Consider the following 12853-nt stretch of genomic DNA (forward strand, 5'->3'; position numbering starts at 1 on the left):
CACCTGTACTGCTGCTTGCTGGTCGTATGGAGTGTCTACGTTCCCATTCAGGCTTCATGGCCTCTATGTCATCTACAGAGGATGCGCGACGCATGCTGTGGAAGCTCTCACGAGAGCGGCTATGTGTCAGGCTGCAGTTGGAGGCTGAGGCATCTGGGTTGAGCCTGTGTGCCCGTGGTGAAGACTGACCCAAAGGCAATGGTGTGGAGTGTGTAGGGGCTGAAGGAGGTGGTGTGGACTCACCTCCCAGGAGGGTACGTCTGTCTTCAGGCCACAGGGAGGAGGACGCCGTGCCTGATGGTGTGGCAGAGGGACGGACCTGCTCATGTTCGGGCAATGAGACGAGTTCTCCCAGAGCCAAAGACTCGTGACTACTGCCACGCCTAGAGCTGGCAGTAGCAGAGATGTCACCGCTGCGGCCTGCCTCAGGGTCCTCACGCAAACACGACTTGCTGTTACAGTGTGATTGCAGGAGAGGCAGATGCAGACGGATGCGACGAGCTCGATCTGAAACAGAGATGGAAGTTGACAGTCTTGTTTTCTTATCAATTGTTATATTATTATTCAAGCCACATTGATCATGACAGAGAAAATAAATCTGAATTATTTTTCATACATGTGGAACGCCAGGGGAGAGGCAGCCTATGGTTCAGCCCCTGGTTGGGGTTGCGCAGTTTTTCTTCAGACATGACTTCAAAGTTTAAGATGAACATGATCACCACACCATCCTCGTTTTTGACCGGCACCACATCTACCAGACATAGAAAACACACACCTGCAAAAGATAGAGAGAGAGAGAGAGAGAGAGAGAGGAGAATATTATTAATTCATGGTATACAAATTCCTGTTTCAATTCCATCAAAAAATTTAACATGACTAACCAATGAATACAACCAGCAACTGCTTTAGTAAACTATAGATATAATTTAATAAGATTTTGCAATAATTAAATAAATACAAAAAATACATATTTTGTCATTAAAAATATCATATTGTTATGATTCACTGAAGAGGCATAAAAGCGAGTTTCAGTGCAGATATATTTCGAGTTTGTTTCTCAAGGCATAAAATATAGAGTGGCTAATTGGCAATTTACCGCTTGTTAAAATTCTTTAAGACATAATTTAATGATTTTGTGACCGCATGAACGATGAACTACCTATGAAAAATATTGTTCTTTAACATGGCTCAATCGCTGGCTTATATCTGATATCTAGGACATACTTAACTTCATCCTGAGGTTGAATAAAGCCCCACTCAGCATCCCTAAACATTCATTTAAAAAAATTGTAAAATACAATAAGCACTACATATCTAATTGGTTTGACGTAAGAAGGACAATATAACTTTCAGCAGTACCTACATATCAGTTAGGCACAGAATTTACTCAGTTCACTTTACTATTTTACATATATTACTAAAAACAAAAAAAAACAAAACCCAACAGAATATTACCTATAAATTTTAAATCACTTTTTAATAATGCTTTTATTGATAGATATTGAATGACTCTAAAATATTATTATTTTTCTATAAAACCGTTTTACACACATATTTCACCTGACATATCAGATTACTCTGAATTTATTGGAAGAAATATAAAAAGATGGAATAAAATTAAACAAGTTAATAATAGTAATAGAACTCATACTCAGCTAATCCCAGTAGTTGAACAGAAAGCACACCCAGTCCATGTTCACTGTGTGTGCAATTCATAAACCATAACAATAAAGATGGTTGAGAAATCATGATTGTCTGGCTCATGTGCTGACGGGAATATATGCTTCACCACTGTGTTCGATTGCAATCATTTCTAAAGTGTGAACTAGTCCGTTTTAGTAAATATGACCATAAATCTAATAAGTGAAACATGAGGTGCTTTCACTAACTCATGATTAGTGCTGTGTTAATAATCTGCCTTATGCAGAGAAACAATTCTTAGCAGGGCGAACTGAGACTAGCAACATAAAATCTCTCTCTCTCTTTATCTCTTTATGCTTCTTTCTCATGAAGCATAGAAGCTCAGAAGCTTTTCTCTTCAAAACAGCTCAAAAAGACACAGAACCACTCAGAAAAATTCCATATGCTGATGTCTGCACAACAAAACAAAACCTCTCACTGAGACACTTGTTTTTGCTTGAAAGCTAAGCACAGGAAAGCTTCAGATTCCCAAGCTTATAGTATACTAGCTTATAGTAGCTAAGCTAAGCTAAGCTAAGCTAAGCTAAGCTAAGATAAGATAAGATAAGATAAGATAAGATAAGATAAGATAAGATAAGATAAGATAAGATAAGATATCTAAAGACAGAACTTTATTAATCCCGAAGGAAATTCCTTTCCCAAAGACTGCTCCAGATTACAAGAGAAATAAATCTAAAAGAAATATAAGTGATAGATAGATAGATAGATAGATAGATAGATAGATAGATAGATAGATAGATAGATAGATAGATAGATAGACAGATACTTTCAAATTTACAAAAAGTACAAAAAAGGCCTTAAGGAACTAAAAACATATTACACATAATATGATATTGCACATGGTATGGTATTGCACAGGGTATTTACACACCTACTTTAACTTTACAGCTGTGAGTCCTTTTCTTTCAGTCTTTACAAGGCAGACATATTTTTTAATTTTATTTTATTTTAAATGACAGAAAACATTTCTTCATTCGAGAATCCAGCATAAAGCTGAGTTCTGTTTCCTGTCTCAGGTGTGTAAAAATGTTCATTAAAAAAGAAAGAAAAGCAATGAGCGGTACACAGCATAATTAACTCTAACAGAATTCACTTTGCTGCTCTCTTTGACTATATATGACTAATTGGATTCGTTTATTTCTATAGTGTCACACCAAAACGCTAACACCAAGAATCAATTAAAAATAGCATCCGTAAAAATATTACTAATATGACCAAAACTTGGTCTGAACCAAGCATACCTATTTACATTAAACACTTGGTTTCTCTGCTTTTATCCAATGATCTCACATATGAAGTGTACATTACCTTGCGTAAAAGATTACTGCAGCATCCAAGCATGGGGTGAGAAAGTGCAAAATGACACGGGTTTTTAAAGCAGAAAAACAGCTGTTGCCACCTTTCCACAAGAATGTGAATAAATGGCTGACAGAATGACAATCAGCATCAAAAATAGAGAGACAGAGAGAGAGAGAGAGAGAGAGAGAGAGACTGGTCCACTATATAATCCTAGCTGTGACAGTAGCAGGGGAAATGCCACATGGATTACAGGTCCCTTAATACCATCTGGTGTGTGTGTGTGTGTGTGTGTTTGTGTGTTATGGATGTTCCACACCCAGTACAAACCTCTTCATTATATCACAGGGGCATTAAAATTTAAAAGCATGCCATGCATCATCCAAGCCATAAATAAGACTAACATTGATGGCTTATAGCTATATAATCAAATAAGGATCATTCCTTTTTGCATGTAAAAGCAAAATATCATAAGAAATGTACTAATTTTATGAAATTATAGTTGACCGATAGTTTCTCTTTATAATTCCATACGACTCTCATTCAAAGACGCATTAAAGTTTAATTTAATTTATTAAAAACTGCCCCTATTTAATCAAGTAAAATTAATTCTACATAACACCACAGTCTCCTAAAAGCACCTTATATGTGTATGGTTGGATTATGTGTATGGTTAGTTTAATACAAGGGCAAACTGTCTAACTTTTTCTTTTTTTTCTGAAAAACCTAAACTTTTCTAAATGTCATCAAGCTGGTTGTCTTCAAAGTTTTTTTTTCCCTTCAAATATTTCTCACGGGGAGAATAAAGGGAGGATAAAAAGGTGTTCGGAGAGTCTCCTTCACTTTCCTCATTGTAAAACTCCACACACTCTCATGACTGCAAATTCACTCAACACTACACTAAGCTTCACTAGTATCCAACTATCTCCTGCATTTATTTTTTTAATGTTGCATGATTAGCTATGAAACCAATGTTAGCATTAAAAAAAATTATTTTTTATATGAATTTAAAAATAAGTGACAGCTCAGATGAGCCTAAATAATGTGATCAAGTGATCAAGCCTAATAAAACAGTACGTTTTGGGTATAGCTCTTTTGGGTACTTTTCAGTTAAAGGATTAGAGTTATAACTGGAACAGATTTCCTTTTATTGTACAGTGCATTTGTGTCATGATAAAAAAATCCTCTTGCTCTTAGACTTATTGTACAAACTAAATGGTAAAATTCCTACATAGGAATATTTCAATTGCAGGTTGAAAAATGAGTTTAGGTGAGATGAATACACTGAAGGCAGTGTAAGTCATGTAAAAAATCCTCTTGATCTAACACTTAATAAATTCTTCATGTCATGATATCTTAGATATTTACATCTATCACACATTATTCTACAACCTGCAGTAATGGTAAAAGTATTGAAGATGCTTGACCTTAAGAAAGTAATACATATAAGGTACACCGATCAACCATAACATTATGACCACCCGTCGAGACAAGGACTCCACTAGATCCCTGAAAGTGTGCTGTGGTATCTGCCACCAAGAAGTTAGTAGTAGATCCTTTAAATCTCGTAAGTTGCGAGGTGGGGACTCCATGGATTGGATCAGGGAGTTTTGTTTCCATGAAAGGATGTACATGGTCTGCAACAATGCTTAGGTAGGTGGTACGTGTCAAAGTAACATCCACATGGATTGCAGGACTCAAGGTTTACAAGCAGAACATTGCCCAAAGCATGACAGTGCCTCTGCTGACTTGCCTTCTTCCCATAGTGCATCCTGGTTCCATGTGTTCCCCAGGAAAGAGATGCACACGCACCCAGCCATCCACGTGATGTAAAAGAAAACGTGATTCAGACCAGGCCACATTCTTCCAATACTCCGTTGTCCAATTTTGATGCTCACATGCCCACTGTTGCTGCTTTCGGCGATGTCTGGGCACCCTGACTTGTCTGTGGCTATGCAGCCCCATACGCTACAAACTATGATGCACTGTTTATTCTGACATCTTTCTATCAGAACCAGTATTAACTTCTTCAGCAATTTGAGCAACAGTAGCTCGTCTGTTGGATCTTATCACACAGGCCAGACTTCACTCACATGCATCAATGAGCCTTGGCCACTCTGTGTTTGTTATACCAGTCTTTAACAAGCCTGTGTTTATTGATTGTCGTTATGATTCTCCACTTGCTCTTGTCTGCCCTAGTTCATGCTGATTGTTGATCACCCTTGCCTTTACCTTGACCTTAATTCTGGATTATTTATTTGCCTTGATTAACACAATCAATAAAGCTCTGTACCTGCACTTACATCTGTGCCTGCAGACCTCACAGAGTAATAAAGAAATACATCCTGTAACTTATGGATCTTCAACTGTATTTCATATAATGTGATTGTGTTTTACATTACTTTAAATTGTATTATATTTTGTTATGCTATACATTTAATGTATTATTTTTTATTTTAATAATAGCAAATATTTGTTTTTCCTTTTTTTTGAGTTGAGGAAATTGGAGGCCTGAGAGAAACGGATGAGGTGAAGACATGAAATATGGTAATGGGACATTAGTGACCAGAATAATGCAGTCGAACACTAGGGTTAAACCTTCAATGCTCAAATGGTTCTCTCAGATGATACCAAGAAAACTTATTTTAAGCAGGTAATTACCAAATCATACATAAATCACAGGTATGAGTGCTGGGAGAAAGTGTAATAGCGCCTGATGACTGCAACTGAGAACAATGCCATTAAGTTAACATAAAAATAGAGACCTTAATAATGTACAAACATTTGCTGAAAAACTGTCCTGTGTCCAGATAACATTCATAATCCTCCTGGTAGAATACCACACACACACACACACAAAATACGGGATTAAAAATGTGTGTGGAAGGAGGGATTTGACTTTAATTCATTATGGATATACATGGTTTAAGTCCTGTATTCTCAATCCCTGGGAAATTATAAGGTTTCAGGGTCAAATGAGCAACGTACAAGTCATTGTGGAGGCCTGGAATAGTGCATACACTGGCATAAGAAAAAGAAAAGAAAAAAATATCAAATATTTTGAAAAAGAAATAGGTCAGTAAAAAATAAAATAAATGTGGGTTATTAGTCTGTTCATGGGGAAAGCAGCTAATTTTTATAACCATTATATGTGTAAAAAAAAATGTAAAAGCATAAACGTAAATGCTTCTCCAAAAACCTAAACATAAAACTACATTTTCAGAAAAAATTTATTGTATAAATGTAGAAAGGGAAACACTTCTGCATAACATCTTCAAGTGTTCTCCCAGAGAGACACCCAAAGTTAAGATGGAACCTTACCCTTGAACCCTAATCATATATGTGTTTATTATAATTAATACTGATAGGTGTGAGAATGACGTGTTATATAGTACATATTCATTTTAAATAAATACACATCTATGACAAAAAAGGTAACCACACCTGTAACTCATACATTTAGGATGAAATTTTCTATGCTATGATTTAGACTTCAGGGCCAGATGTATTGGTATCTATAAAAACATCTGTGAACGCGGTCACTCGAAGATTATATATGTAATGAAACAAGTAATCCCATGTTTTTGGGAATGACAATGCTCTGAAGGTTTTCTGGCCTTGAGCTTCATTCAAAAAAACCATCTTTTACTAAAGCCACCTTTCTCTGTAAGATATGGAAATAGGATTCAAACATGAATACACAAGCGGGAAAGCCAGGGTAATAGGATTTCCTTCCTGCATTCCTGATAGATATTTTATGTCATTTATTTATATATATATATACGAACAAAGCTTAGGATTACAGGCCTATACCACAAGTCATTTTAATTTTAATTTGTCTGCACATGATATACAGTATGATGCATTGACCTATAGGCTAGTGGATGACAAATAATCCTAGGAACATGTTATTAAAGCTTAGTGGGGATGACTGTGGATTTGTGAGGTTGTAAACATGGATCTGAATGCTCTGGTCCAAGTAAGAGTTCACATTATTGATGCTGTCTTCATCCACGAGATATAGAAGAGGGATAAAGAGAAATAGCTCAGTAAAACCAGACTAAAGTGGGGCTTCCTTCTTCAATCTCTACACAGGGAAGAATTTATTACGATGCATATAGGAAATTTATTGCTACTTGCATGTAGAAGTAAAAATGTATTATTCAACATTGGACTTGAGATGTGAAGAGGAGTGTGGTGTAGAGGTGTGCATATGGAATGGGATCCCATAGGACACAAATAAAAAATGTTGCAAGAGCAGGTGGTCAGATATGAATCTTGTAGGACAGAGAGAGAGAGAGAGAGAGAGAGAGAGAGAGAGAGAGAGAACCTTATAATAATAAAGTTCTACCGTTTCCAATTATATTCATTAAAATTCTAATAATGGTCTTGTTTTGAAAATATGGCCCACGGCCTGTGACCAGTCTGGGAAATGTTCTGATCCGGCGCACTTAATGAATTTACATTGTTTTAAATAAACTGAAAGATCTGTAACAAGCTAGTCTCTGTTATTCCACTAGGGGGCAAAATAGCTAAAAGATTTCAGGGTCACAAACTATTGAGTAATGGGGATGAATTTGGAATTACTATTATGTTTTTTGTTCTCTTTTTGTTGGATTTGTATGCTAATGACTTGCAGTCTGTTCCTGTGTTGTGTAGTTGATATATGTTCAATCTGTTCGCGCATTTAGATAAATGCCAATAAATGAGGCCATTAAAAGGAAGCTGTTGATGTGTTATTGGTGTATTAAACTGCCTTTTACATCTTTTAAAACTTTTGTTTTAGAACACAGTAACCTTGAATTAATGGTGTTCTTTTTTTTATTATTATTTCCTATGCAGTAAAAAATACAGGTAAGTCTTTTTTGAATCACTTAAATATTTTTATTTTTGGGAATCAGAACCAACTAAATAGCATGTAGAGGTAGAATCAATTGTTGGACTGGGTCAGAACTGTAGAAGTAGGCCACAAATTTCGGAGCAGAGTGTAATTAGACAGAGTTTATTACAGTTCAAATAAAAATGGAATAAAAATAAATAAATAAACAAATAAATAAATAAATAAAAAGAACAACATAAGCAAATTCCAGCATCTTATGGTTTTAATGTTCACATTTCCAAATGAATTATCTAAAAGCGGGCCACAAACCAAAGCCCATGCTTATTCACATTTCTCGCTAAGGTCACTGCACAGTAATGACTCTACAGCTACCAAACTCGCTCATCCATGTCTTTATGGACCTTGCTTTGTGCACTGGTGTGCAGTCATGTTGGAACAGGAAGGGGTCATCACCAAACTGTTCCCACAAAGTTGGGAGCATGAAATTGTCCATAATGCTGAACCATTAAGAGTCCCTTTCACTGGAACTAAGGGGCCAAGCCCAACCCCTGAAAAACAACACCTGAATTCAATGATTTGGAGGGGTGTCCCAAAACTTTTGGTAATATAGTGAACATAAAGTACGTAAAACTTGATTTATATGGCATTTATATAGCATATATTTTCTATGTTTAAGGCTACTAAGTGTTACACAATAAAACAATAAAACCAAATCTGTATTAAAAAAATAAAAAACCTCATAAATATTCAAGACTGGCAACAACAGACAAAAACAATAAAGAAATACTTGACAAACCACATAAGTACACTACAATGACTTTAAGTGGAGAGTCGACAAAACAGCACACCCGAGACGTCACCACACAGCGCAGTAGACTCCATAGTCCTATCTTAATCAGTTAAAGGGGGATTCATGTAATAATACAGATCCTGAAAATCCACAGACACTTCTATGGAGAATAAATGCTGTTTAATAACACAGCAACCATATGTGCCTATATAACCTGTCCAGTTATAGCTTTGTAAATTGTTTATAAAGGATTTAATGTTGGACTATAAAAATAAAGAACGATTTAGTTTGGAAGACTTTTAATAAGTGAAAGCAATAAGCAAAGTAAAGTGAAGTGCGATGAAGCCATGCTTCCATCTAGTGGAAGAATGGAGCCAGTTCACAATGTAGTGAGTGAAGATACCCATGCACAAAGTTATATAAAAGTATATGTTATGTGAATAAGTATTCTGTTCTATTATATTTTAGATGGTATGTCCAATATACTAATTGCCTATTGATACCTACAATATCAAGAACGATGGCATATGGTATAAACCTAGATTTAGATATAGATATTTTATGCTTATGCAAGTTTCCTTAGGAGGAAATCTTTCTTTAGGAGCTTTCACTATTTTTGTGAGTTTACCTTAGAAAAAACGGTTCCATTTTAAGCTGGCACACACACATTTCTAAAAAATCCTTGCAGTGTCCTGAACTCTGACGACACCATGAGAGAATAAAATCCTGGACCATAACAAGACCTTTTATTACCGACATACATCACACTAATGCCCTCTCTATCACATTTATGGACTATCTGACATATTTGGATAAAATTTCTGCCATGTTGACATTTTTTCAAGGTGACTATGATTACTCATGACTATAAAAACTTGTCATAGCTATGATGGATAATGTAGTAGCACATGTTTGAAGCACATGGCTATACTGTAACAGGAGGCCAGAAGAGAAGACCTGTGCTCTGTGTAATGTCTCGGAAATATTTGCACAGAAATTTTACAGTCATGTAAACACACTGTAAATCAGCTAGTAAAAAAAAAAACAAAGTCTATGTAATATATCATGGCAGAAAGGGATAGCTAATTACAACCCCATTATAGTGAAGCTGAAGTGAAAATATAGGTTAAAGATGATGATATTTTTTACAGACATTGCACACAAGCAAACCTTCTAGCAATTATTCACCACTAGAGGGCACAATTGAGCTTTCTTTCGTTCACCGCTAGCACACCGTACATTGAGAGAGCTCATAGCTGGGAATTCATTGGAATTTCTAGTGGCAGTAACAAACAGTAGCACTCTCTATCAGGTCTACATCAGATCTGAGTTCAGGAGAAACAGATATAACCTGTTCCCAAGAGACTGGAACCTGTGATCTGTGCAATGTCTGTGCAGACCATAACACTTCTCCAGAGCTCGACTGGCTGAAGTGTTTTTGCTGTTTTTGCTATTTGCGAGTTGTTGCCAAGTCCCACCCAATAGCTAGCAGGATATCCACAAACTCTGAGAAGTCTAATATACTTTCTCTAAGATAGCTGGAAAGGTGTCTTCCTAAACTGCTGCTTGTTTAAATGGGATTTAAGAAGTGGGCGAACCAGGAATGTGGGATGTGTTCATTTCATGTTACCAGGGGTGGACTTAGTGATTTGGGGGCCCTAAGCGATGCCAGGTATGGGAATCTCCCACATGTGCAGTACGATAGGAACGTTCCACTATTCATGAATCATGGGGGGGGGTCTTAATGGTTATAGACAGACCATACAATATACGATAGAAAAGTAATAAGTACAATATGATTGCTTGTTATTTCTTGCTATTGGTCGGGACTCCCTAGTTCCCCGGGGCCCTAAGCGTCTGCTTACCTCGCTTATTGGTTAAATCTGCCCCTGCATGTTACTATAAGGAGACCTCAACTGTGATATAAAAGAATTTTGAGTCAAACAATCATAGAGAGTTTCTGCCTCGAATTCTTAAATTAACTAAATTTAATGCAGTGTCCAGTTACTTGTTTGTCAAAAATGATATCAAATTCCCTGAATGTTTTCAGATATTTCCGCTATGAGCCAAAATGAATCAACTGAGACAGTTGCTTTAATTTGTGGAAATTGGTAGGATGAGAGAAATCATAGTGGTGGAGGGGATATTAGTATAGTCAGCACATAGCTGTCTAAGGATGTATCACGAATTCCCAGCTCAATGCAAGAAACAGCTTGAAGCATAACAAGCTTTGTTTTCATGTTTGCTTTGAGTTTGTCTTGTGGTTTTGTTTAATTCATGGAGGTTCTTTTATGTTTTGGGTCTTGTCACTTTTCCTGATTGTTTTCACTTGCTCTCAGTTCTGCTGTGATTAATTAGTCTATTTTTTTTTTTACCTTCCTGTGTCTTGGTCTCATAATAAAGACTTCATACATTTGTATAGATTAAGGTCTGAGCTGCGATATCCTGTGTCATGTTCATTGTTCTTTTAACTCTTGCTTGTGTTTTGGTATTGATCAAAGACTACTAGGACCCGTATATGGAATAATGCTGATGATTATTGCATGACTCCTAATAAACCACACACTGATCTTATGTATTTATTTCCTCAACTCACTGCACGTTATCTATTAAAGTTTAGTGCCAGAGCTAAATGTCATCCTAGTAAAGTCAGTCCACTCTGTGGCCAACTTGGTGATGTTCCCAAGCAGTTATTGTCAGTCAGAATCTACTTGAATGGTGAAAAAACACATGTAGTAGAAATAGATCAACAGTGTGATTTGACACGGATTTGACATCGCTGTTAAAATCTGACAAAAATGGCAATAAAGTAAAACAGGGTCCTCGGCTTTTTTTCCCTGTGCTCCTGCTACTGTGCATGGCCATTTCATCATTATTTAAACAGAGCAATCTGTGCACCTGTCAGTGCAGGAATGTCACACATTTTTTTACTTACATCATATAGCTGCCACTGTGGACATCACATGCTCCCCCATTCATATTTCAAGCAGTGAAATAGCCTGTCTCAACCCACACTGTCTACATCTGAGCTCTTCTTGTCATTTACAAATACCACAGGTGCTGGAGATGCCCTTGTCCTAACCCTGCCCACAATCCGCTATTATTGAACAGGTGAACATGTTTGGAAGGGGCCGAGAATTCCCCAATTTTGCATATATCAGCAAACAATAAGGAGGAGTGAAAGCCCCTCCCTCCCATCTAGAGAACAGAGCTGATCAGAGTTCAACGAGATTCATGAGATTCAATGAACTCCCAACAGAACATAGTATATTACACAACTCAGTGATCCAGGTACTCACGTTTGAGAGGTTTTTTTTTTTTTTGGAGAATAAAACAATAGATCTGTCTATATTTATGGGGCATCTGTTATTTATTTATTTATTTATTTATTAATTATTATTATTTTTTGCAAAGCTTCAAAATGTAAAGGTTGCAGTCTGTTCGCTATCTACACAATTCTGTAAGCTGGTTTTCAGCAGAAAAATCAACATTTATAAATCTCCTTTGCACTGTGTTGTTGATAAATGTAAGTGAAAATGTGTAAATGGGGCTTTTTGTATTTAGTCCCAACTCTTACTTTTACTGAAAGCAAATTTATTGATTGAATAGGAAAACAGAAATCTGGCTCACTAAACTAGAATGATCTTTGGGGTGGTGGAGAGAAGTTACCAGCTGGCCAAGGAGAGAGGAAGCGAGCCTGTGAATACTCACTCACTGACACACACACACACACATACACACCCAGAGCCCCTGTCACCTGCACTACTTACTGTGATGTTGGTTAACTCCCAGTGGCTGTGTACAGATGGCAGTTTCAATGGACTCTCATTTATCATCATTCACAATCTAATCCAGTCAAATCAGTGCTGACCTTCCAGTCGCACCCACACTGATTGTCTGTAATTTGGATGCTTCACACACACGCAGAGAGAGATAGAGAGAGGAGAACCCTAGGAGTCTGTAGAGTCCTGACACTCTAAATGTTCATTTTGAAGTAAGTATACTCGGAAAAGTGCACTTGGAAATCAAGTTTGCTCTCACTCGTTCCTCACTCTTTATCTCCAGATGAACTTCAAATACACTTGCCAACACTATGTCTTTAAAGATCTCTCTCTCTCTCTCTCTCTCTCTCTCTCTCTCTCTCTCTGTCTCTCCTTTTGTTGTCAGAACGAAGAGAGTGCATTTTAATCAAGGGCACACACAGGCACACAGAGACTGCATTAAGC

The 12853-nt window shown here is 36.8% G+C and overlaps 1 protein-coding gene across 4 annotated transcripts in view; it reads right to left on the reverse strand.

Moving 5' to 3' along the window:
* Nucleotides 1–12853, reverse strand: part of kcnh2b (potassium voltage-gated channel, subfamily H (eag-related), member 2b) — a 197450-nt gene that overhangs the window by 89345 nt on the left and 95252 nt on the right. For all 4 annotated transcript variants that reach the window (XM_058397116.1, XM_058397098.1, XM_058397108.1 and 1 more), the window contains exons 4-5: nucleotides 617–775; nucleotides 4–507 (exon numbers count right to left, since the gene is read on the reverse strand). In XM_058397116.1, the coding sequence (XP_058253099.1) occupies nucleotides 4–507; nucleotides 617–775 (663 nt within the window). The remainder of the gene's footprint in view (nucleotides 1–3; nucleotides 508–616; nucleotides 776–12853) is intronic.

This window comes from Hemibagrus wyckioides, linkage group LG01, assembly GCF_019097595.1.
Source record: "Hemibagrus wyckioides isolate EC202008001 linkage group LG01, SWU_Hwy_1.0, whole genome shotgun sequence".
Classification (NCBI taxonomy): domain Eukaryota; kingdom Metazoa; phylum Chordata; class Actinopteri; order Siluriformes; family Bagridae; genus Hemibagrus; species Hemibagrus wyckioides.